We start from the raw sequence: 25,684 nt of genomic DNA on the forward strand, positions 1-25,684 counted from the left end.
GAGTGCTGGAGGGGGGCTTGCTAGACGCTCGACGCAGACGCAGGGAGCAACGAGCAATGGAGGGCGCGGAAAGGAGGCGTAGCGCCCGTTTGGCGCGCAAGCAATGGCCGCCTCCCGTGGACCCAAGGGAAAGAGGGAGGATCTCTCCCTAGCCCATAAGTTCAGGGTCTTGAATTCTCCTTCAAATGGGGACCAACTGCCTAACCCGGAGCATAGGCTACTCTGCTGTTCATTGCTTAGTCACTGGTGATTAGCATCTGAAAGAGTCATTAAGTTGTAAAAGGATTAAAGCCTTGAAAAGAATCCTTTCGTCTGTGTCTTGAGTTGGCTATTAGAGTGGACTGAAAGAGGCCGCTAGGGCACTCCTGACAGTAGGACTTGTTTTTGACAAATCTGCTCTAGCTTCCATTAATTATGCATTAGTGACAGGGTGCCTGCAGATGAAGTGCCATACAGTCTGCTCTAGAATCTTCCCAAGTATTGATGTCAGACTGACTGGTCTATAGTTCCCTTGATTATACCTGGGTTACGAGCATATTTCCTCAGAAGTAAGGCACAGCAAGCCACAGAGAGTTCAGCTCCATTCCATCCAGGTTTACTTTGAACAGTTTATTTATTTACAATATTTATATACTGCTCCATATCAGGACAGATTTCAGAGTGGTGAACACGAGAGTGTGAGATCACAAGTAGGCACGGTGAACACAAGTAGGCATCGAATTCTTCACAATTCCCCCTCTCCCACCATTACAGACACACGTTTATCCGTACCCAAGTGGATCTCCATTACAGACAGAAATTTAGCAGTTAACCTCACACATTACAAACAGCCCCGCCCCCCTGCAAACAGAGCTTTAGCCATGCCCAAGCAGAGTTACAAACAAACAAACAAAATTTACAGCAACAAAGAGTGAGAGAAGCTTAAATCAATTGACCAGGATGGGAGCTAGCGAAGGAGAGCACTGTTGGGGCAGGAAATGACCTGAGGTCATGGGAGCACAATGGTTTTTCTCCATGTGTTCCAGCTTTCAATGAAGGTTTCCAGAAAGACCCAAAGGTGCTGGAATGAAGGGAAAAGCCAAAACATATTGCCGAGAAGGTGATGTGTTCCAGCTTGAAAACAGGTTAGAAGGGGGAAAACCAGCAACTGCTGCCTACCTGTTCTAATTCAGGATCAAAGGTACAGTTAAGGCAAGTAGGCAAGGAGATACAGTGACATCAGCAAGGGGCAACCCAGGAAAGCCCCACAGGCTGCATTGGGGACCCTGCCAGGCCAGCTCAGGCCCATGAGCCAAAGGATTCTTTCCATGCTCTTCACCTAAATACATGTAAGTAAAATAACGCCCACTCTTCCCCTGTTTTCCCCTTCCTCTCCTCCTTTCCCCTTCCTCTGTTGTCTTCCCTGTGTCAAATTACAGTCTGTAAGCCCCTCAGAGCAGGGACCTGTGCTCTTGTCTGGGAAGTGCCATGCACATCAATGGTTCAGGATACATAGATGATAATAATAAGAATTACCAGATGTGGATGCCTAGTTGATTCAAAGTCCCAAGGAAAACTAAATGTAGACAAACTCGCAGCTTGGGCACATTAGGGGACTGTTGTTAGAGAAAAGTAACTGGAAGCTGTGAGCGAGGGCAGGTAGCCATGTGGGGCAGAAACGCTTCATCTGTTGGGCCACTAGAGTGTTTTGCTAGCATGTTTTCAAACATATCTCCAAATCCATGAGATTTAGAAACTTGCTTCTCTTAAAAGTAAAGAGGGAGTCTCCTGCTTGCATGTCAGCTTTCAGGTCTTTGCTCATGTTATGGGCACACAGCAAACAGTCAGTCTGGTCTATAGCTTCCCCTTGTCCATCCTAGTGAGAAAGCAGGGTTTCTAGCCAGTATATGTGACTTTGAGGCAAGTTTGAGGTATCCCTTTCTTTATAAGCAGACTGAAGAATTCAGAAAGTCCAAACTTAGATTATCCTACCTAAACAGCTCTTTCTGTTTGCAAGGAGCCCAATGTATAAGCCCTCTACATGTCTGCTATTTATTAAAACTAAAAGAAATGGAGGACAGATTCAGTTTTATCAAATGTTTGATTAACCAAATTGTCATTAGGGTGTATGTAATTCTTTTTCTAGGAATGGACAGCATTTTGCATTTTTCTAATCCCAGCAGTAGCCTTGATAATAGGCCAGGATTATCATCCCCAAGTTAGCAATGGTGTGGGACTGAAGCTGAGAGATGGTGGCTTGCCTATGGTCTTAGGTAGATTTATCGCTGAGCTGAGATTGAAGTCAGAAATTCTTCACTACTACACCTGCTCTCATTAGCTTATATCACATGCACCACTTATATTATACTATGTTGGAAGTTTGCTTTGGCGTCTTGCACACAGAAAATGGAATTCTGCAACATTTTCATGTGCTGTTGAGTTTGTCACTTTTTAATTAACTTCTCTCTCTCTCTCCCTCCCTCCCCCTCCCTCCCTCCTGCAGGCAAATCCAAAACTAGGGAAAATCGTCAGTCTATCATCAACCCTGACTGGAATTTTGAGAAGATGGGCATTGGAGGACTTGATAAGGAATTCTCTGACATCTTCCGGCGGGCATTTGCTTCCCGTGTGTTCCCACCTGAGATTGTGGAACAGATGGGTCAGTACCAAACTCAAAGATGAATGAGGTCCTACATCACTGTGCTAAGTGTGCGTCAGAGTACAGAAGTACAGAGGGGTTAGGAACTGGAAAAGGGATGATATGGCACAGGTTAAGGGAGAGGTCAGGGATCAAAATAGGAGCTGGCTGGGATGGATAAAGAAGGGGTTTGATAGCAGGAAATGCAAAAAAGCCAGACTTACCAAGGCTAAAACACTATAAATTTCCCCCCTCTCTCTTAAGCAGTGGGAAGTCAATAAAACAGGAACTCTCTTAGGGTTGGGTTCCATTGGAAGAGAGAGCAGTGGAAGTGAAGTATAAATAGGCAATGCCAATTTGAGCCGTGCCAGCCTCAAGGCAGAATCAAGTAGGCTTCAGTGCCTAACAGCCTTGGCGCAGGCTGCTGCTGCTAAGGGGCTGAAGCCAGCACGGCCCGCTGAATACTAACTTTGCTTCAGACTCCTTGTGCGCAACTTGCTGGCAAGCACTGGGAATGTCAACTGGCTGAAGACCAAAATAGAACCATAAAGCTCCTCCCATCATGGTGGCAACTTCAGTTGCTCCTGTTAAACAATGGGTTTCCCTTCTGAATAATTCAAGCTGCAAGGTGGAGAGGGGTAACCCACACTATTCATTGCTGCTTCTAGGTTGTCCATTCCATTAGCTCTATGTTCACCAAATGTCTGGTGGCCAAGGTACACGTCATTCTTACACCTCGACAGGTTCAATTTTAGTGTGGAAGGGGGCAAGAAAGAAGGCCTGGAAGGATGCAAGTCCAGAGCAGTGGCTCATGGCAGAGATGCAGCAGGCAGCCCATGTGGAATTGCTTTATCTTAACCAGTATAGGCCTCTCTAACTTTGGCTGACCATAAACTCTAGGATAGCCCAATGAACCTGAGACTCCCTGCCTGGAGGTGATGAGAACTGAACACTTGCTCTCCCAACAAGCTGCTGTCTGAGTAGAGCTCTTGCTTATTCGAAGGCTTCCCATTCCAGCTCACTTTTCTCTTTGGCAGGCCCCCCCCTTAGGCTAAAAAAGTTTATCTGAAATTTGAAGAGAAGTGCTGCTTCCTGACACTCATTTTTTTTCCTCTGCAGTAGTTATAACTTGCTCTTCCAACTATATTTCAGGGCTCAAATGCCAGGTTGACATCTGTTCAGGGCTGCTGTATGATTCATGAGAGGGAAAGGAGAAGAAAGCAGTTTTTCAGTCTTGTGCATAGTAGCACAGTTTCCCCTTTTGTGTTTCCTCTCCCTTTCCTTTCCATTTTCTTATGCTTCACAAATGAGTAGCAATAAATATGCCAACTCCAGCCTGGCTGGCTGGATCGTCTGCATTGCATTTTGCTTCAGATTCTTATGCAGTCTCTCTCACTCTTTCTTTCTCTGTAGTTTCAATCCATCCTCATGTACCCCATTTCCAACAACCATGACTCTCCCAGTTTTCCCTCTGTTCTCAGAGCTCCATCCCTCCTGTCCTTTTATGATCCTAATATTTTTGTTTTCCAGCTAGGACACAGTGCCATTCATGTCTGATTAGGCACTATCTTTTACCAAACTTTCCATCCAAACTTGTAAGATTTTTATTCAGTAAAATATTATTTGCTTGATCTGTAGCGTCTACATCGTCATCATCATCATTTTACATTTTTATACTGCTGAATAGCCAAAACTCTCTGGGTGGTTCACAAAAATTAAAACCCTAAAATACAACATGATATAATATAAAACCTTTTAAAGTTTTAAACAAAATAAAACCAGAGTAAAACCCAGCAGCAGGGAATGATCTAAAAACACAAGAACACACATTTTAAAACAAATTGAAGAACTCAAAAGCCTGGGAAAATAAAAAAGGTCCTCACCTGGCGCTGAAAAGACCACCATGTAGGCGCCAGACAAGTCTCTCTGGAGAGGGCATTCCACAACTAGGGAGCACCACCACCAAAAAGGCCCCATATTTAGTAGCCACCTACCACACCTCATTTGGTGGGGTCACCAGGAGAAAGTTCTCTGAAAATGATCTTGGGGTCCAGGCTGGTATATATGGAAGGAGATGATTCCTCAGGAACCCTGGCCCCAAGCCACTGAAGGCTTTAACATTTAATACCAACACTTTGATTTGGGCCCAGAAACTGACTGTAAGTGGTGCAGATCACGGAGCACAGGCATGATAGGATCATCTTGACCAGTCCAGGTTAGCAGTCTTGCTTCCCTATTTTGACCAGCTGAAGATTCTGGGCTATTTACAAAGGCAGCCTCATGTATAGCTCATTCTAATAATCTAAAGGATAGGTTACTAGAGTATGGGAAACTGTAGCCAGGCTATATCTGTTCAGCTAGGGTCATAGTTGGTATATCAGCATAAGCTGATAGAAGGTGCTCTGCACCACCAAGGCCCCCTGTTCCTCTAGTGACAATGCTGGGTTCAAGAGCACCCCAAACGACAAACCTGATTCTTTGGGGGGGAGTGCAACCGCCCCCCCCCAGAGTACGTTGAACACCACTTAGCCAGTCAGATGCACCACACACTAGCAGCACCTCCATCTCGTCTGGATTGGTTTGTTTATTAGCCCTTGTCCAATCCAGTCCAGGCACAGATTCAGAACACCTAATACTTCACCTGAATTTGATGCAAAGGAGAGAGAGAGAGCTGGATGTCATTTGCATATTGGTGACCTAAGGGTTCAACATGAACTAAGGGTTCATGTCTCTGGATAACCTCCCTCAGTGGTTTCATGTAGATGTTGAACAGCTTGAGGCTAAAACAGAGCCCTGTGACACCCATGGCATAACTGCCAAGGGACAGAACAGTAATCCCCCAGCACCGCCCTCTGGAATCAGCCATCCAAGTAGGAGTGGAACCATGTCTGTGCAATACCTCCAACACCCAGCCCAGATAGCCTATTCAGAAGGAGACCATGGTCAATGGTATCGAAAGCTGCTGAGAGGTACAAGAGAATGAAGAAGGCCGCACTCCCCCTCTTTCAGCAAAGGTCATCCCACAGGTGACCAAGGCAGTTTCCATTCCAAAACCAGTCCTGAAGCTGATTGAAATGGATCCAGATAATTAGTTTCATTCAAGAGTGTCTGGACTTGACCGGCAACCACCCACTTTAGCACCTTGCCCAGGAAGGGGATGTTAGCAACTGACCTATAGCTATTAACATCTTCCAAATTCAGGCTAGGCTTCTTGAAGACTGTCCTATTTACGGTGTCAGGGTTGGATCAGAGCCCAAAGAGCCCCAAAGCAGTTCTGATTCTGAGGAAGAGATAGAAACCGCGGGAGAGGAACCCGTGCAGTGTTCAGAGGAGCAGCCAGGGGGAGAGCCCCTCCCAGTGCACATTCCTGAGAGTGATAGTGACCCTGGCAGGGAGAGGGAGGCGCCACAGCAGTTTCTGGACGCTAGGCGCCAGCGCAGCATCAAGCAGGAGATGGGTGCTGAGAGGAGGCGCTCAGCCCGCTTGGCGCGATGGCAACAGCAGCGCCCCGATGCCCCACAGGAAAGGGGTGGACTCTCTCCTCCTAGCCCATGAGTACAGAGGTTTCCCGCCTTCCCCTCCAAACGGAGATCAACTGATTCCTAAGGTTAGAACCCCCGAATAGGCAGCTCTCTTAAGTCTCACTCGTAGGATCAAGCAATTAGCATCTGTAGGCATCATTAGGTAGAATGGGAATAAAGCCTTGGAAAAGAGCCCTATTGTCTGCTTGTTGATTCTGGCTACCTGAGGTTTTCAGAAGGTGGCAGGGGCGACCGCCCGACATACAGATTGCTAAAAGCCTAAAATTACAGCAAATGAAACATATTTACGTATTTTTTTTAAAAGCAGGCTTTGAATCCCACTTTTAGGTTCAAGGTGCGTGTTTTTTTAAATGTGTACAATTTCAAATTTGTAGCCCAGGGCTTTTCTGTATGTGCATTAGGAATTCCTGCTTTAATGCGATTTTCTTTTCGTTTGCGACCCAACAGAAAGAGACCTTTGTTCTCAGTTTGCGTGGATCCTAGAGGATCCATTGGTTCCAATTCATCTTCCTTTATTGTCACTTTTCCTGCAGGGGGTCTTGGTTTTTCCTGACACCGGAGGCCAATCTACATTATGCTCAGCGCGTGGCAGCCACCACGAAATCTTCCAAGCATGTAGTTCTTGTTTTCCCTGTCGAAGATTAAAACGTATCTTCTGTTACGATGTCATGATGCTCCACTCCCCTGACCCCCACCACTGGATACTAGTGATGTGGCAAAGGGAAATTAGAACATCGCACAGGGCATGGCTGCAAGGAGGCTAATTGGGAATGGGCATTATGGACGTCTTGTGCCAGTACTTCATCAACTTCAGTGGCTCCCAGTCTGTTTTCAGGCATATTCAAACTCTGGTTTTGACTTTCAAGACCTTTACAGTCTGGGACCCCTCAGTATCTGAAGGATTGCCTCTTCTCACATGTATCTACCTGTATTTTGAGGCCCTTCTTCAAGTGCCCAGCCCCCCAGCAAGCAAGTTATGACAGGGGGCTATGAGTGAAAGGGCCTTTTCAGTAGTGGCTCCCTGTTTTTGGAATGCCCTCCTGAGAGAGGCATACCTTGTGCCTGCTTTAATGTGTTTTTGGTGCCAAGCAAATAACTTTTTGTTTCCAGACCTTTTAAATTATGCTGTGGTTCTTAATATTGTTTTAGCATTGTGGGTTTTTTTTTTATTCATCTGCTCCCTGCTTTTAATCTGATTTGAACTTAATCTGTATGTTTTATTTGCTGCATTTTATTGTAGTGCAATCTAATTTTTCTTAAAACCATTTTTCTCTGTAAGCTGCCCAGAGAACTCTTTCTTTTGCACAAATAAAGCCATTTCAGTGTCAAGTTGTCCTTTGGTGCAATGCCTTAATTTAATCCCCAACTATAACCAGCCTCAAATACAGGAAAGTGCATTTGCTCACATGTGTCCTTTTTTGCTTGAAAACAAAAAAGGACACATATAGGAAGTGGAAAGAGGGCCAAGCAACAAAGGAAAAGTGCAAGCAGGTAGCACAGAATTGCAGGGATGGCGTCAGGAAGGCTAAAGGTGAGAACAAGCTGAGGTTAGCAAGGGATGCTAAAAGCAACAAAAAGGCTTTCTTCAGCTACGTGCATAGTAAAAGACAGAGGAAAGAAATGGTGGTTCAGCTATTAAATAAGGATGGCAAAATGATAACAGAGGACAAAGAAAAGGCAGAGGTGCTCAATTCCTACTTTGGCTCAGTCTTCTTCCAAAAGAGGGACTATGACCCCCCTGGCAAAGGCAAAGTACAGGCTGAATGGGCAGGATTGCAGCTTGAGACCAGTAGGCCAAGGAAGATCAAGGAACACCAAATTACTTGGAATGAGTTCAAATCTCCAGGGCCAAATGAACTGCATCCTAGAGTAATAAAGGAACTGGCAGAAGAACTCTCAGAACCACTGTCTATTCTCTTTGAGCAATCATGGAGGACGGGTGAAGGGCCAGATGACTGGAGGAGGGCTAACGTTGTCCCTATCTTCAAAAAGGGTAAAAAGGAGGAACCGGGGAACTACAGACCAGTCAGTCTGACATCAGTCCCTGGGAAAATTTTGGAGCAGATGATACAGCAATCTACCTGGAAGCACCTTGAAAACAATGCAGTGATGACTCGAAGCCAGCATGGATTTGTCAAGAACAAATCCTGCCAGACGAATCTGATCTCAGTTTTTAATCAAGTATCCTCCTTTGGGCACTGTGGGAATGCTGTGGACATAATATACCTCAACTTCAGCAAAGCTTTCGACAAAGTGCCCCATGATATCCTGATGGGCAAACTAACTCAAAGTGGGCAAGCTGAAACAACGATCCAGTGGATCCACAGACCACAGTTGTCTACAGAATCGGACTCAAAGAGTACTTCTCAATGGGACCTTCTCAAACTGGGGAGAGGTAACGAGTGGGGTACCGCAGGGCTCAGTCCTGGGCCCAGTGCTCTTCAACATTTGTATTAATGACTTGGAGGAGGAGGTGCAGGGAATGCTGATCAGATTTGCAGATGACACAAAATGGGGCGGGATAGCTAATACTTTGGAAGACAGAAACAAAATTCAAAGTGATCTGGATAGACTGGAGCGCTGGGCAGAAAACAACAGAATGACATTTAATCAGGATAAATGCCAAGTTCTGCACCTAGGAAAAAGAAACCAAGTGCAGTTACAAAATGGGGGATACATGGCTCAACAACACTACAAGCGAGAAGGATCTTTGAATTGTTGTTGATCCCAAGCTGAATATGAGCCAACAATGTGATGTGGCTGCAAAAAAGGCCAATGCTATTTTGGGCTGCATTCATAGAAGCATAGCTTCCAAATCCCGGGAAGTACTAGTTTCCCTCTACTCAGCACTGGTTAGGCCTCATCTGGAGTACTGTGTCCAGTTCTGGGCACCACATTTTAGGAAGGATGCAGACAAACTGGAGAGGGTTCAGAGGAGGGCAACAAAGATGATCAGGGGACTGGAAACAAAGCCCTATGAAGAGAGACTGAAAGAACTGGGCATGTTTATCCTTGAGAAGAGAAGACTGAGGGGTGATATGATAGCGCTCTTCAAGTAGTTGAAAGGTTGTCACAAAGAGGAAGGCCAGGATCTCTTCTTGATCATCCCAGAGTGCAGGACACGGAAGAATGGGCTCAAGTGACAGGAAGCCAGATTCCGGCTGAACATCAGGAAAAACATCCTGCCTATTAGAACAATACGACAATGGCACCAATTCCCTAGGGAGGTGGTGGGCTCTCCCACACTGGAGGCATTCAAGATGAGGCTGGACAGCCATCTGTCAGGAATGCTCTGACCTGGATTCCTGCATTGAGCAGGGGGTTGGACTGGATGGCCTTGTAGGCCCCTTCCAACCCCACTATTCTATGATTCTACATCCAGGTCTTACTGTCCTTGTCTCTCCCTATTTTCCTTCTGTTGTTTTCCGCACTATTAACATTTTAGATTATAAACTGAGAAGACAGGAGGCACCCACCTGTCTCCTTTTGCTTATGAAACACTTTAAGGTCCCTTTTTACATTAATGATGCTTTCTAAACATTTGCATTTCTCAACTCCCACCCCCAGACGCCAATTTTAGTATCGGTGCCTTGTGTGGATAGACTTGCTACTTGATGGTAGTATCTAGTAAAGTTCATTCATCCCCACTGAGGTTTGTTCTCAGTTTAGAAATGTCACTCGTGCATGCACCTGAGTGGTACAAGAGTACTGTGGGGGGTGATTTTAGGGAGCTGTAACAAAACAGGTAATCCCATAAATACATCTCAAAGTGACCTTTGCAAAATAGCTTAATGAGATACAGTCAGAGGATGGTTGTCTTGGTCTAATTTGTGCCAAATACCAACCCACTGAGAATTCATTTGGTTGTGGAGCCTGCTATAGTGATGACAACAAAGTCTTTACATCTTGGTTTATTGCTGTTATTTTGATGAGCTGGTGTGCAGCTTACTTGTTTTCACTGTGTGGGTGTATGGTGCTCATGGGTGAGCGAGTAATTAAAAGCTGCTAGATAAGCCTGGTGTTCTGTTACATGAGTGACCTTTGACTGGGGAATAGTTCTGATGCTAGACAGAGGCATTTAGACGTGCCCACCTAGGAGAACAGGTTGCGTTTTATAAGCCTTTGTTAACAGTACTGACATTTGGATACACTGCCTGCCTTTCTCTTGGAGTAGAGATAAGCTGTGAAAGCAAGTGTTGCCCCAGTGCAGGAGGAGCTACATTGCAGTTTCAAGTCATGACATTTTGAAGTTTGTCATCACCTGCTTATATGGAAGGAGACCTGTCCTCATGTTCGCAGTGCCCTCCGTGCTGGCCAGGTGGGTGCAATTGGCACAGAGATGCTCTCCAGCTTGAGACGAGGCTCAGTGGCAGAGCGCCTTCTTTGTGCGCAGAAGGGCCCAGGTTTAATTTATGGCATCTCTGGCTAAATGAAGTACAGCCAATCAATTTAATTGGGTGATTTTTGAGCGCTAATCATTTTTGGCCCTCTATCTCCTATCACTAGAACTTGGGATGACCCAGTGAAACTGATTGGTAGTAGACTGAGGACAGTTAATTCAATTGTGAATTAACTTATGGAATTCACTGCCACTGGTTTTAAAGGGGGTTTGGACACATGGAGTGGGATAGGTCTGTCAATACTATTGGCTATTATGCCTAAAATGGAACTTCCCACATTCAAAGGCAGTATGCTTCTGAATACATTCGCTGCATCATGGAGAAAGCAAGAGAATTCCAGAAAAACGTCTATTTCTGCTTCATTGACTACGCTAAAGCCTTTGATTGTGTGGATCACAACAAACTGTGGCAAATTCTGAAAGTGATGGGAGTACCAGACCACCTTACCTGTCTCCTGAGAAACCTGTACGAGGGTCAAGAAGCAACAGTGAGAACCAGACATGGAACAACCGATTGGTTCAAAATTGGGAAAGGAGTACGACAAGGCAGCATATTGTCACCCTGCTTATTTAACTTATATGCAGAGTACATCATGAGAAATGCTGGGTTGGATGAATCAGAGGTCGGAATTAAGATTGCCGGGAGAATTATCAACAACCTCCGATATGCAGACGATACCACCCTAATGGCAGAAAGCGAAGAGGATCTCAAGAGCCTCTTGTTGAGGGTGAAAGAGGAGAGTGCAAAAGCTGGTTTGAAACTCAACATTAAAAAAACGAAGATCATGGCATCTGGCCCCATCACTTCCTGGCATATAGAAGGGGAAGAAATGGCAGCAGTGACAGATTTTACTTTCTTGGGCTCCAAGATCACCGCAGACGGTGACTGTAGCCATGAAATTAAAAGACGCTTGCTCCTTGGGAGGAAAGCTATGGCCAACCTAGACAGCATAGTAAGAAGCAGAGACATCACCTTGCCGACAAAGGTCCGTCTAATCAAAGCTATGGTTTTCCCAGTAGTAATGTATGGCTGTGAGAGCTGGACTATAAGGAAGGCTGAGCGCCGAAGAATTGATGCTTTCGAACTGTGGTGCTGGAGAAGACTCTTACGAGTCCCCTGGACTGCAAGGAGGTCAAATCAGTCCATCCTAAAGGAAATCAAGCCTGAGTGCTCATTGGAAGGACAGATACTGAAGCTGAAGCTCCAATATTTTGGCCACCTAATGCGAAGAGAAAACTCCCTGGAAAAGACCCTGATGCTGGGAAAGACTGAAGGCAAAAGGAGAAGGGGACGGCAGAGGATGAGATGGCTAGATAGCATCACGGATGCAATGAATATGAACTTGAGCACACTCCGGGAGAGAGCGCAGGACAGGAAGGCCTGGCGTGCTATGGTCTATGGGGTCACGAAGAGTCGGACACGACTGAACGACTGAACAACAACAACAAATGAGTTAAGTGGGCTTTTGCCTTCATGCTTGCAGGCTTCCCAGGGGCATTTGGCAGGCTACTGTTGGAAACAGGAAACTGGTTAGATAGACCCATGGTCCATCTGATGCAGCAGGGCTCTTTGTGGTGTTTTGTAAAACTTTGGGTTTGGGGCTGGGAAAGAGCCCCCCCCCCCCCCCCCGCCGCCGCCGCCGCCTGAGAGCTTGGAAAGCCTCTTCCAGTCAGAGTGCACAGCACTGAGCTAGGTGGACTAATGGGCTGTCTCTGTATAAGGCGTCTTTGTATGCTCTTTCAAAGGTATTGCAAACCACCACCCCAACACTTCAAAACTCAACGCCTGTGAGATGGGACTGCACATTCTGAACATGTGTGTGGCCTCTGAGTTCCCTCATGTAGCTTGAGACACTTTCCTGAAGCTCTGGGAGTGTGTGGCTTTGTCCATATTGCCCAGTGCTGGAAGACTACAGTGATCTGTGATACTGCTTTCTTGACCTTAGTAGCTAGAGATGAACTACCAAGTTCAGAGGCAGAATGTTTCTAATTACCAGATGCTGGGGATAAACAGTGTGTGGGGGGTGGGGTTAGCTATTTCTGCCACAGGCCCCTACTTGTGTAATAGGACATCTGGCTTACTCCTGCTGGAGAGAGTGCAGGGTTTGATGGACCTTTGGGAAACATTTGTAACTGGTCTGTTTAGAAGTCTGTGGCAAATAAAAATGTCCCCAAATTATGGTGAAGTTATTGCCTCTAGTGAATATCCTCTGGCTCAGTGTTTTTCTAGATCTTTATTACTCGAAGTGCACTTTTTTCTGAATTAAAATTGGTGGCAAGCTTTACTCTAAACCTTTTCAACTGTAACATGAAGAATGGGTAAGGGCAAGAGCAGTGCAGTTCTTGCATTTCTGTGGAAGTCACTGATCTTGCAGCGCCCCTGATTTACCAGGAGACAACACATGGAAAGATACAACCAGCATCTCTGCATCCAGAATGATCAAAGAATCCATTCTACCCTCTGCGCAAAGATCGCAGAATTCCCCACCTCCGGTAGAGGCTGACTGAATGGAGGCAAGGCTAGAGCAGTTACATCATACAGAGATACAGCAGGCAGTCTCCTCTATTGGTTGGTGGCTTGGCCTCACAGAAACCTTTAATAATTTCATTTATTTCTCATCACGTACAATTACTATTCATGGCAGTTAGCTTTGTGGTACAGCAGCCAAGGGATAGAACTGAATATGTGGACTAGTCCTTAAAGGAGGCTGTCCTTACAATCTAGTAGAATTCCCAATAGCTGAATAATCTATGCTTTCAGTCAGCTTAGTGTGTTTCCTCTAGTTTCCTCTAAACAACTTCAGCACTAAAGGATTTCAGTTTTGTATTGTGTGCACTGCCAACTCAGTTTACTTCCCATTGAGTTGACAACATGGACAGTACAGAAGTGTATTTTGGTGCTGAAGTTACGGCCAGAATAAACTGCTGTTGTCCAAGAGCATTGGCGTGCCCGTGCCTTCTGAGTGGTGTTCAGAGGGTAGTCTTGCAATGACTGAGGGGTAAACGTAAGAGTTACCTTTTGGTACAACAATCAAGTAAGAGAGTATGTGTACAAATTCTCAAACATTCTTGTTGTATTCAGTTGTTTGATAATGGCATATCTCAAATAGGTGAAGTCTGGTGTTTCCCCTTACCTTGTGGCCTTCCATTGCAAGAAGGAACATACAGCAACAAGGGATTACGTCCATCTGGCTTGCCTGACAACAGAAATTCCCTAAACCTGTTTATACAAAATCTGTCTCAACTTGCTTATAGCCTTTTTGTAGCCTCTCTCATCTCAGCAATCTGGGGTTCCCCCTCACTGGCATTACTCATCATTCGCATCCCGCCTCACCGTTCTTTGGGCTACACAAGAGATTGTGTTCCCCATATCCTGAATTCACTGGCTCTTTCCTGACGGTAATTTGACAAGGATCACTTTTAATTTATCACCACCTTGCTGGTTCATGTGTAAAATTTGTCTTTCACCTCCAGTAATATTTTTCTTTCCTCCCCTATTTACATCGTGTGTGTGTGTTTTTCTGCCTTTCTTTCTCAAATACCTGAGAATTGACTAATATTTTTTTATTTATCCAGCTCCCAGTCAAGGCAATTGCAAAGCAGATTTTTTTTTAAATTAAAAAATGTCAGCATTATTACCGCATTTACTGCTGTGATTCAGCCGATCTCGGCGCTACACTTCCCTTCCAAACCAAGGAGTAAGCCCACCTTAGTTCTGCTCTTAAGAGCTGCAGTGCTGTGAGGTACCAGGTGGGTACAGTGCAAGGTTGGGTAGATAGCAATTTCAGGCATTCACAAGGGAATATGCATCTACTGTACCTCTATGCTTGCTTCAGGGTAGGTACCAGGATTAAGTGGAGGAAAAGGCTATCAATGGCTACGAGTTATGAGGGCTACATATGACCTCCGGTATCAGAGGCAGTATACTTCTCTATGCCACTTGTTGGGGATCATGAGTGAGAGGGTGCTATTGCACTCACATCCTGCTTGTGGGCTTCCCATGGGCATCTGGTTTGCCACTGTGTGAACAAAATGTTGGTTTAGATAGGCCTTTGGTCTGATCTTGCATGGCTCTTCCTATGTAGTGGTAAAGCATATAGTTTGCATGCAGGAGATCCCATCTTCAGTCCCCAGTATCTCCAGCTAAAGGATCTTACATAGCAGGGCTGGGAAATACCTCTGCCTAAGACTCTGGAGAGCCACTTTCAGTCAGAATAGACAATATTAGGCCCGATATAATCTGACTCAATACAATGTAGGGGGGCAGTTCAGCTTCTTCATCTCCTGAAAGATCCCAGAGATCCTATGGCTTGCCAGAAATAGCTTGGATCCGTGGGCTAGTTCTTCCCTTCATCCTTCCTCAAACCAATTTCTTCTGCCTTGCTCCATGCAGATCCATCTCCTCCTCACCCCCTTTGTGTTTTATCCTCTTCACCACCATACAATGGCCATGTTCACACAATCACAGTGGCGTATTCTCCCTGCTGCAAGTGCCAGAGGGATTAACATAATTGCCGTCAGCAGCACAGCTTCCTGTGTCGTGTAAACCTGACTAGGGTGGCTTAACTAGACACCCCAGAACTGTACAACAAAAATACGTACACTTGTGAATTTAAAAGATTTAGGACACGGGGACACACACACACTGCCCTAGAATGGTCCTGTTTGCTTCCAGATCTTTCAGTATGTTGAAGGCATAGAGATAAGACAATCTCAAATCATCTTCTGGAGAGGAAGTTCACATTCACATTGAATGCCATTTTTGGTCTCCTGTGGCGTTGAAGTGAGCACTATACGTAGAAAGCAATGGAGAAACCTAAAATTTTAGTGTAATTGGGCCTCGGTGTATCTCCCCCAAACAAAAGGTAGCAGCTGTTTCTAATTCAGGTCTTACTGTGTGTGACAAGTTATTCCTTTTGCATTTTCAATTCTCCCACTAATGACAATACAGCTCATTATCCCCATACTCTAGGTTAGAATGGTGGTGATGGGAGAGAGTGATTTATGACAGGCCTGCCTCATAGTACACTATTTCATTATTGCATATGAGAGGTGGAGCTAAAAAGGAGGGGGGGTCTAACGGAACTGGAAATGGGCAGACTCTGTGATTCTGTTTAACCATTAAGTCAATGGCTGAGGGCAGTTGAGCCATGGAATTTTTTAGGTGCCCATTAAAAAGAGAAAAATGGTGGTGGGGTGGGAGAGGGAATTGGCCTGTTTGAGCTCGTAATAGCTTGTAGTATCCTGGAGGTGAACATCTTGGAGTGGGAGTCGGGGGGGATTTGTACCATGAGGTTAAAAAAATTATCTTCCCCACATTGTATTCTCTGGCTATATAGCAATAAAATTTTCAGGTTCGGGGCTGGCAGCCTTTCCCAAACCTGAGCCATTTAATACAATATAGCATAGTGGAGGAAGGTTTCAGGAGGATGGGAAAGAAAAAGGGTGTCCTCTGTTAACCTTAAATGTCACCACAAGGCTGTTCCAGGAAGGCTTGAGCCCTGAAGAGGAACATGTTTAGTGGCTGGTTCCCATTTGTTCTCTCAAATACCAAACCTGGTTGGTTCCTCACCCAGCAACAAGGTAATGGTTTCTGCATACTCTTGGGACTCCCCAGGTATACAGAAGTTTATTAGTATGTAAATCAGAAGAAAATATTGAGGGGCAAGGGGGAGGAAAAACAGGGAAAGGGAATTTGTTTGCGATAGCTTGCAGTATTCTGGACGGGTTATTGGAGTCAGGGGGATGTGTGCCATGAGGTTAACAAACTCTCCTCCCCACAATATATGTGGAGGGTTTCCCTTTATGGGTGTAAGCTGCAGGAAGCCATGGGAGGAGCACATTCAAAGCTTCCACTGTGATTTGTTTTAACTATAGTTAGTGAGAACAGCCATAGCTTAGTACTACATCTGAATCAGGCCTTTGATTCTTGTTGCCACCCACTTCGCCTTAGAAGGTAGAGGCATTCTGAGCAGGGCCTTTAAGGGAGATTTTAATGGTCATGCGAGAGCAAGCTGTCTCAGGTATTCTGATCCCAAGCTGGTTATAACTTTAAAGGTAATGACCAGCACTTTGAATTGTGTCCATGAACAAATTGGCAGCCCAAGTGTAGTTCTTTAAATACTGGTAAGATACCGTATGCATACCAGTTAGCAGCTTAGCTGCAATTTTTTGCACCAGTTGCAATTTCCAAGGCAGTCCTATTGTTCTCTTGTATTTCTGGCCAGAAAATAACTTTCATTTTGACTTCATGACAGATTTCCTTTTCTTTCTTTCCAGGCTGCAAGCATGTGAAAGGTATCCTCTTATATGGTCCCCCTGGCTGTGGTAAGACTCTTATGGCCAGGCAGATTGGCAAGATGTTAAATGCCAGAGAACCGAAAGTAGTGAATGGGCCTGAAATTCTCAACAAGTATGTCGGCGAGTCGGAGGCCAACATTCGCAAGCTCTTTGCAGATGCAGAAGAAGAGCAGAGGAGGGTAATTTGACAAATGAAATAAAAAGATGGCATTTTAGATGAGGATTCAGGCTGGAACCAGGCGTGATGGAGCATGCATGGCTGCTATTGGAAGCAGCAGTCCTGGATGGCTTCTTTCTCCCTTTCCTGTATATCTACGACTGCAGTGTGTGATATGACATCATTCTGTTGTGAGTTTGCTGCCTGTGACAGGCAGTGAAATTGAACAGGGTGGGGAAAACTCACAATGTGATTACGTCTTGCATTTTAATAAATGATATTATGGGGGAAAGAGGTGACAGATGCAGAGGTGCTGCTTTTAGCAGCCTCACTAACACCTAATTCCAGCTGTAGTGGTGCATAGGATTATAGCATTGTAAAATACCATTTGGGTGCTCTAGGGCCAACTCCCCTACACCCCCGAGGTATGTTACACCTTAGAGCATCCCGTGTCAGACCTCAAAGCATTGAAGGATGGAGAGTCCACAATTTCCTTAGGTAGCTTATTCTGGTGCTGAACTGTTCTTACAGCAAGGATGTTACATAGCAGTGTTTGTTTTGTCCAGGTGCAATAGGAATGCTAAAAAATCAGGCCCCTAGCCTTGAGGCTTATAAAGGCCAGTGCAGGCTGGACAGCTTTATGTCCATTAAAGGTGCTGACCTATGGAACACATCTCCTGGACCACCTCTGTGTTCCACCACAAGCTTCAAGATTATTTGGAGAGGCCAGTTAAGCTTACCATTTGTGGACTGAGCCAAGACCACAAGAACATGCAGAAAACATGTATTCTCAGTGGCTGCCCCTCATTTCTGGAATTCCTTTCTCCTGGAGAGTCAGCCAAGCAGTGGGACCCTGTACACATGCAGCAGACTGGGGTGACAAAATCCCGAGGCAGTAGAGTGGATTATACTATTTAGGCTGCAAGTGGGGGTGCCATGTTTGAATGCTCCACAATATTTAAACAACTCCTAGAAGAAGAGTAGCACACTGGGAACAAAGATTCTAACCCAGACTATGCCCTTTAGTGCTACATTTCTACTTGCTAGGAATTTTTGTTGATTTTTAGCATAGGGGAGCATTCAAAAATTATTTGGATGGCCAGGGATAGGCCAGGGATAGGGCAGGATAGGGCATCGTGGAGTTTAATCAGTGTAATTGGGAATTCTGTGACTAACATGTTATCACCCATCCTTAGTCCTTAGGATGGGGCTATACACTGAATAAAATGTCAAGTCCCATATGTACATATAGTAATACTCCACTCCTTAGGTTTAAATAGAGTCTCTATTGTCTTAATCTAGTATGTGGATTAATCTGTAGTTACTTGGACTACTCTGGAACACTGGTTAACAACAGGGAATAGGTCCAATACAATTGCTACACTTACCACAGTAATCTGTATTACTGCATAAGGCAGGATAATATCATCCACATATTATGGTTGGATAGCTGAAGCTGAGAAATTGTGTCTTTCCTAAGGTCACACAGTAACACAAGCTCAAGCTCTCAATCCATATTCTACATTACATTTACCCTTCTTTTCTTGAAAACTGTTGCCAGTTGTATGTAGGTTCCCTGGAGATGGCTTTAGTGTATAGTATACCAGCCTCCCCAAACCTGGTGCCCTCCAGATGTGTTGGACTACAATTCCCATCATTCCCAGCCATCATGGCAGTTGGCACCAGGTTGGGGAAGGTGGTGGTATACTGTCTTAAAGTAAGATGCTAGCTGAATGACCCACTGGGCAGGTGGAGGAGGAGTGTCTTCCAACTTTAAAATGTGGTGAAATCCAGTACCTGTAGGCCATAGTGCTGTATCTGCATAAAGGCATGTAGTTATGGACATTGGCCTATTATGTGGAGGTTAAGGTTTTCTTTTCAGAGGCCCCACCCATAAATAAATAGAAAAGAGAAGAGTCAGACCTTCTTGTCAGTGTTTTATGGCCACGCTTCTCTTTTCCTTCATCAGCTTGGCGCAAACAGTGGTGTCCATATCATCATTTTTGATGAGATTGATGCCATCTGCAAACAACGAGGGAGTATGGCAGGCAGCACAGGCGTCCATGACACTGTTGTAAACCAGCTCCTGTCAAAAATCGATGGGGTTGAGCAGCTGAACAACATCTTGGTCATTGGTATGAAAACACCTTGTTCTTTTGGGGTGGGGACTATGCTGTAATTTGCTGTAGGAGATGTGGCTGCAGAGTTTGTGTTGGGAGCCAGTTAGTGTTTGAAGGTCTCTATCTTCAGATTTGTGTGGGTATAGGTAAATAACAAGATGGCCAGCAGGCCTTGGGCAGGTGGATAAATTGGACTATGGCTGAACGTCACTTTGTGTGATAGGAAATTGGCTGACATTTACATTACATCTTAGCAATTACTCAGTCCTAAACTGACCTTTCCAGTCTCTAGCCTTTTACAGTTTTTTGGTAGAAAGGAAGAGAATGTTAGTCAGTTTTTTACCCAGCCTTTTGACACTGGAGGAGCACTCAAGGCAGCTTTTAAAATTATATATAATCTTAAAAAACAGCAACACACAGTTTACACAGTAAAATCAACAGATTAAAATCAGTCCAAAAGGCATTAAAGAATCACAACATGATTGAAGATTTTAGCTGAAAGCTGTTGTGAGGAGCAGTCATATGGATGGGAGGGAGAATCCATGGCAGAGGAACTGCCACTCCCTTAGCCTCCTGGGCTCATGGCAGCCAGGGCAAAAGGTGCATGTATGTCGGGGGGGGGGGGCTCCCCCTCCCCCATTTTTGCTGCCGGTTTGTGTTTTACTTCCCAAGAACTAGTTTGCATGCTGGTGTGTGCGTGTTCATTCGTATAAGCAGTATAGCATGAGCTGTCAACTCACAGGTTTCTACTGCTGCAACATCTGTGAACTCTGAAGTATATTTTGGAATCATAGACATTGCTGGATGTGCTGCAATTCAAGCCTGTGAGTTGCCAGCTCACATTTTCTGTCATGAGCGGATTACTCCCATAGGTGAACAAAACAGCCTCAAGTAGCCTGAAAATAATGTTTGAATGTCTCTTGGCTCATGTTCTTAGAGGAGAGAGTTCCAGAGCAGCATAAGAAACAATTTGCATATCCTTATTTGTGCTGGGTGCATAGAGGCTTTATAAAGACAGTTCTCCCAGTTAACCTAGAAGGTTATAATAGTCTCTGGGCTCAAGCTTTTCAAGCTGCTTTTGATGCCTTTATTAACAGTTTCTGTTTGGTACATACTACATAGGTATGACCAATAGGCCAGACCTCATAGATGAGGCTCTCCTGCGACCTGGACGACTGGAGGTGAAAATGGAGATTGGTAAGTAAGCAATGAGAATGTTCATGCTGACAGATGCTATCAAAGCCCACAGACCTATGGTGTGAACCAGGAAAAACGGGGCTCAGGCTGTTACCAAGCATTTGAGAAGCCTTGTAAATGAATCCATAGCAGTTATGAGTCCAGACAATTTTTTTACTAGTCAGTCTACCTGTGCATATTTTGTTTTAGCTACTTAAACTAAAAAAACAACAACCCCACCTTTTATTTAACAAAAAACCTTCCCTGCCTGTTCCTGTAGAGGTGCTTCTTACTCTCCATAGGTAACAAAGTGCATGACTATTTACAAATGTGACTTACAGTTTGGCACGTTAACCATTGAATCTTGAATCTTTGGTTCTTCTTCGTGGTCGGTACATTACACATATGAGGCTCTGCGCCTGCGCAGAGACGTGATTCAGGAAACTTCTGTAGCTGAGGAAAAATTGGCGGGAACCCTTCCCCCACCATCCCATTGCACATACTCCAACAGGTTCCCGCTCAATCAGATCTTCGTTGGCCACCATTGTGGTAGCACTCAATTGAAGAGACTTCTCATTAGGCTTTGGCTGAGGAGAAATTTATTCTTTTTTTTCTGTCTTTCTTTCTCTCTCTCTCTCTCTCTCTCTCGTTTTCCTCTGTCTTTTACTGTTTTTTGTTTGTTTTTGCCTCAGTTGTTGTGATCCCTGGATTGTGTGGTGCCTTCAGGCGTATGGCCGTTAAAGCCCCTTTTCGGAAGTGTGTCTGTTGTGGGGGGAAATTACCACCCATGGTCACTCGCCTTCTCTGCCTGGGTGAAGGTCATATCATGGAGGCCTGTCACCGCTGCATGTCATTCACTAAGCAAGCAAGGAAAAATTGTGCTGATAGACTGAAGGCAATTGTTTGGGAGAAGGTGCTGAAGGTGGCGGACGCCCCTAAAAAGTCCATGGCATCGGGTTCAGAGCAGCCTGGAGGTTGGCCGAAGGGAGTAGATAGGATTCCTCAAAAGGAGGTTTCAGAAAAGTCAGTGATTCCGCCTACCCAGTCAGCTTTGGCTCTAGCAACAGGCCGTTCTGACCCTCCAGCCCCAGGCTGCTCCTTGGCAGTCTCTCTGGCAAAGAAGTTGTCCAAAAAAAGCGAGGTCTTCTTGTCTCTCCGATGCAAGGAAGAAAAAGAAGAAGGGGAAGGAGTCGAAAAGGGCTACTTCCCGGGCTGGAACACCTGCCTGACTGCCATCACTGCCGCTAGACTCGCCAATTCCAGTGGTCTCCGCACCCTAGGTATTGACCTCGGTACTGCCGCTAATACCTTCCATGTTGGAAGGGGGACTTAGAGACTCGACCCCAACTCAGGATCAAGGAGATATCAGCTTGCATACTCATCGTGGTAAACTCTCCCTGCAAATCGGGCTGCTCCGCTTATTCCCATAGAGGTTGAAGGGGCACCAGTGTTTCCACAGCTGAGATACAGGGAGAGATCCCACTCAGATTGGGAGAGAGGATCAGATTGGCCTTGTCCTCCAGGCCATCATCGTGACTGGGATGACCAGAACTGTTACCGACCTCAACCGTATCCTCATGGCCACTTTATTTATGCCGGTGCTTATCAACACCGCCGGGGAGTTTCCCTGTCGGCCTCCCTGTCTTGGCCGCTGGCTGAGGAGATTTTTATGCTACCACCGCCACCAGTTGTAATGGCGCCCCCTCTGGTGTTACCAGTGCCTGTGTCATGGTGCTCTTTACCTCCTCCTTGACAGCCCGGCCCGGAGTCCTCGGTTCAGCAGGGACCAGATGGAGGCAGAGCCCCTTCTCCACTTCCACACTGAGATGTTGAGATGTTCGGCAGGGTTCTTCCTGCTCCCCAAGGGAGGTCTACCAGTCTGACTCAGCTTCAGCTTTGTCTCTTCCACTATCACTCTTGTCACCTGACATTGCTGTGTGCTTGCAGGATCCATCCTCACCATCGGAGGATATGGGACATTTTGCTGACCACGTTTTGAGGATGGCCCAGTCACTCGGTCTCGAGACTCAACAGCCTGTAAAGAGAGTTAAAGATCCTGTGTTCGATGTTCTCCATACCGACGCAAGTACTCCAGTCACCGTTCTGTTTCTTCCAACGTTATTGCAGACAGTACAACTGTCCTGGAAGGTACCATCATCCATGACTCCGACCTCCAAATGGTTGGAGGCCATGTATAGAATCCAGGAGAGGGATGCAAAGTTTTTATTCACCCATCTTCCACCCAATTCAGTTATTGTGGAGTAGTCACAGGGCAAGTCTCATCAGGTACATTCTTCTCCGGTGGACAAGGAAGGCAGGAGACTGGACTTAATGGGTAGATGTATCTACTCCTCTGCTTCCCTTGGGCTTCGGGTTACAAATTATCAGGTGACAATGGCCCGTCACCACCTTTTCCTGTGGGAGAAGATTGGCTCCCTTTGTGACTACTTACCGGATGGTCAGCGTGAATTGGCATGGGTTTTCCAATCTGAGGTCGTGAAGGTGGCGAGGCAACAGATCAGTACTGCTAGGCATCAAGCCGATTATGATGTCAAAGCCATGGTGGGGGCCACTGTGCTTCACAAACATGACTGCCTGAGATCGGTGGGCCTCGCATAAGAGGCATGATCTCAGACTGAAGACCTCCCCTTTGATGGTGAGGGTTTATTTAATTCCAAGACCGGCGAGGCCGTGGACACTATTCAGAAAGCTAGGACCATGACAAGGAAGATGGGTCTTTCACAGGTGCAACCACCTTTTAGATAACACCGCTGGTACTGACAGCTGACTTTTCACCAGTCTCAACCTCACTCAGATCGGCTGGGGAGACAGCAGCAGGGCCTTCAACAGAAATGCCAATTTCCGTCAACATCACACTTCCAGTCCTCCTGTCGGAGGTCTGAATATACAAAGAAACAACGTCTTTGACTGCTCCAATGTTTCTTCCAGATCACCCTCTTCTTTTTGGCTCTCATGTCACAGCCTTTTTTCCATCACGGCAGAGAGTAACGACAGACTCTTGGGTCCTCGCTCTCGTTTCTTTGAGGTTACCAAATCGAGTTTGACACTCTCCCTCCTTTCTCAGGCATCACAACAGCCCCTTCATCTCCACTACTCCAGGAAGAGCTATACAAGCTTCTTGCGAAGGGTGCGATCAAACCGGTACCGCCGCTGGAACTGCACAAGGGCTTCTATTCCTGCTACTTTGCAGTTCCCAAAAAGGACAGCAGGCTTTGCCCAATTCTGGACCTCAGAGGGGGTCAATGTATTTATTCCACCCAGAAAATTCAGAATGACCACGTTGGCTTTGATCTTTCCCCTGCTACAGATAGGAGATTGGTTTGCAACCATCGATCTGAAAGACGCGTATTTTCATATCGCCATAAAAGAGTTCAGCCAGCGTTTTCTCCAGTTTAAAGTCGACAGTCTGGCTTACCAATTCCAGGTCTTGTCTTTCGGATTCACAATGGCCCCGAGGGTCTTTATGAAATGTATGGCTGTGGTGTGCACCTGTCTCAGACTTCAGGGGGTCCAAATCTATCCTTACATTGTCAGGATTCCTTTAGCCCCCACTTTATTTCAATGCCAAAACAAACACAGATGAGAGGCTTCAGTCTACAGGTTTTAATCTATTACTTCACAGGGTCATACAGATGCAAATTCTCAGTGACTCTCAGTCTACAAAGGAATGCCTTCAGGGGAATTCAAAAGGAAGTTAAGAGGAAGGCAGTCTCACTAGCCTAACTTAAGGCGGGGGAGGTCCCTCTCATGAGGCTTCTGAGCGCAGCTTCTCACGCAAGGCCAATCGGGTAGACCGTCTAAGTTCCTCCCCTGCCTTCTCTCTCTTTGCTCTGCGCCTGCACCTGGGGTCTATTAGATCAGACTCCCCAAACCCCTCCTCCTTCTGTTCGCTGTCTCTCACAGGGGTGTGTGAAGAGGAACCCTCATCCTCAGCCAGCTTGGCATTTGTAACCTGAGAAGCCGGCCCAGTCATGTCTGGACTAGCCTGGGAAAACACCTCCCCCATGTCTGGCGGTTCTCCTTCAGAATCTGAACTGCTATCCCACTCCCTGCGCTAAGAAACACCCCTGGCATACATACGATTAGCTCCTCATTGCTCAGTCAAAAACCCACTTACAGAAGGTCATTCTTCTCACATTGGACCTGCTGAGAGAGCTCAGCTTGTGTGTGAATGCAGAGAAATCGGTTCTGGTGCCATCCCAAATGGTTCAGTTCATCTGAACTTCTATAGATTCTTTGAACGGATGGGCATTCCTTCCTCGAGATCAGGCAAGAGTACTAGTGTAGCTTGCAACAGACGTTCCAACTTGTCATACCATGCAGCTCACATGATACAGAAGCTACTTGGATTCATGGCAGCTACAGCAGCAGTGGTCCCGTATGCACGTCTCCATATGCGGATATTGCAGAACTGTTCATCTGGTTATTCGACCTAGAACAGCGTGCATGAAGGGTCAGGATGCAGATCCCCTCTCTTATCAAGGCATCCCTTTGTTGGTGGACGGTGTTGTTGAACGTCCTGCAAGGCGTACCATTCTAGCTCCCCAATCCAACAGCGACTGTCACAATAGATGCGTCGTTACGAGGTTGGGGTACACACTGTGGGCACCTGAGGGTGCAAGGACTTTGGTCAAATGCAGAGGTGAGCAATCATATCAATCACCTGGAGCTTCTTGATGTCGACAAGGCTTTGAAGACCTTCAAAGTGATCCTCCATGGCCACCACATCCAGATTGTGTCCAACAACACGACTGTGGTGTTCCACCTCAACAAACAGGTACCGTTGATTCATCTTATGATATGGATCTTCGAATGGTGCATAGCCAGGGCCATTGCTCTCACTGCGATTCACATTGCCGGCAAGGACAACATTTTAGCCAGTCATCTTAGTCGTTCATTCCAAGTGTCTCATGAATGGGAGCTGAATCGGAGTGTCCGCAACTGATTGTTTTGTTGTTGGGGCCGTCCCGTTTTGGACCAGTTGGCGTCTGAGAGGAAAGTGGTGTGCCGCAGCTTCTGCAGCTGAGCAGGCAGGGGTGCACGGTCTCTGGGAGATGCATTTGCCCAGGATTGGGGCAGATGTTTCCTCTGTATGTTTCCACCATTTCCTCTTCTCAACCGAGTGGTAGCGAAGATGGAGAACGCCAGCACAGAGGGGTGTCTTGATTGCAACGTGGTGGCCCAGGCAGCCTTGGTTTGCCAGGGTTCTGCGTCGGTCCAGGGGGGACTATCTTCTCCTTCAACTGACACCAACACTGTTGTCCAGGAACAGGGGCAGGGTGAGGTACCCAGCTCAACTCAACTTACCACCTTACCGTCAGCGGATCCAATGGTAGATCGAACAAACTTACC

At 46.0% G+C, this 25,684-nt stretch overlaps 1 protein-coding gene across 7 annotated transcripts in view; it reads left to right on the forward strand.

Moving 5' to 3' along the window:
- Window positions 1-25,684, forward strand: part of NSF (N-ethylmaleimide sensitive factor, vesicle fusing ATPase) — a 169,085-nt gene that overhangs the window by 76,687 nt on the left and 66,714 nt on the right. For all 7 annotated transcript variants that reach the window (XR_014783791.1, XR_014783792.1, XM_084804364.1 and 4 more), the window contains 4 exons: window positions 2,483-2,638; window positions 16,838-17,037; window positions 18,985-19,150; window positions 20,258-20,332. Coding sequence is in view for 5 of the 7 variants with exons in the window: in XM_084804364.1 (XP_084660490.1) it covers window positions 2,483-2,638; window positions 16,838-17,037; window positions 18,985-19,150; window positions 20,258-20,332 (597 nt within the window). In the remaining 2 variants the exon portion in view is untranslated. The remainder of the gene's footprint in view (window positions 1-2,482; window positions 2,639-16,837; window positions 17,038-18,984; window positions 19,151-20,257; window positions 20,333-25,684) is intronic.

The sequence above is a fragment of the Heloderma suspectum genome, chromosome 6 (assembly GCF_057233095.1).
Source record: "Heloderma suspectum isolate Gila_16-S chromosome 6, 16-S_ref, whole genome shotgun sequence".
NCBI classification, from domain to species: Eukaryota; Metazoa; Chordata; class Lepidosauria; order Squamata; family Helodermatidae; genus Heloderma; species Heloderma suspectum.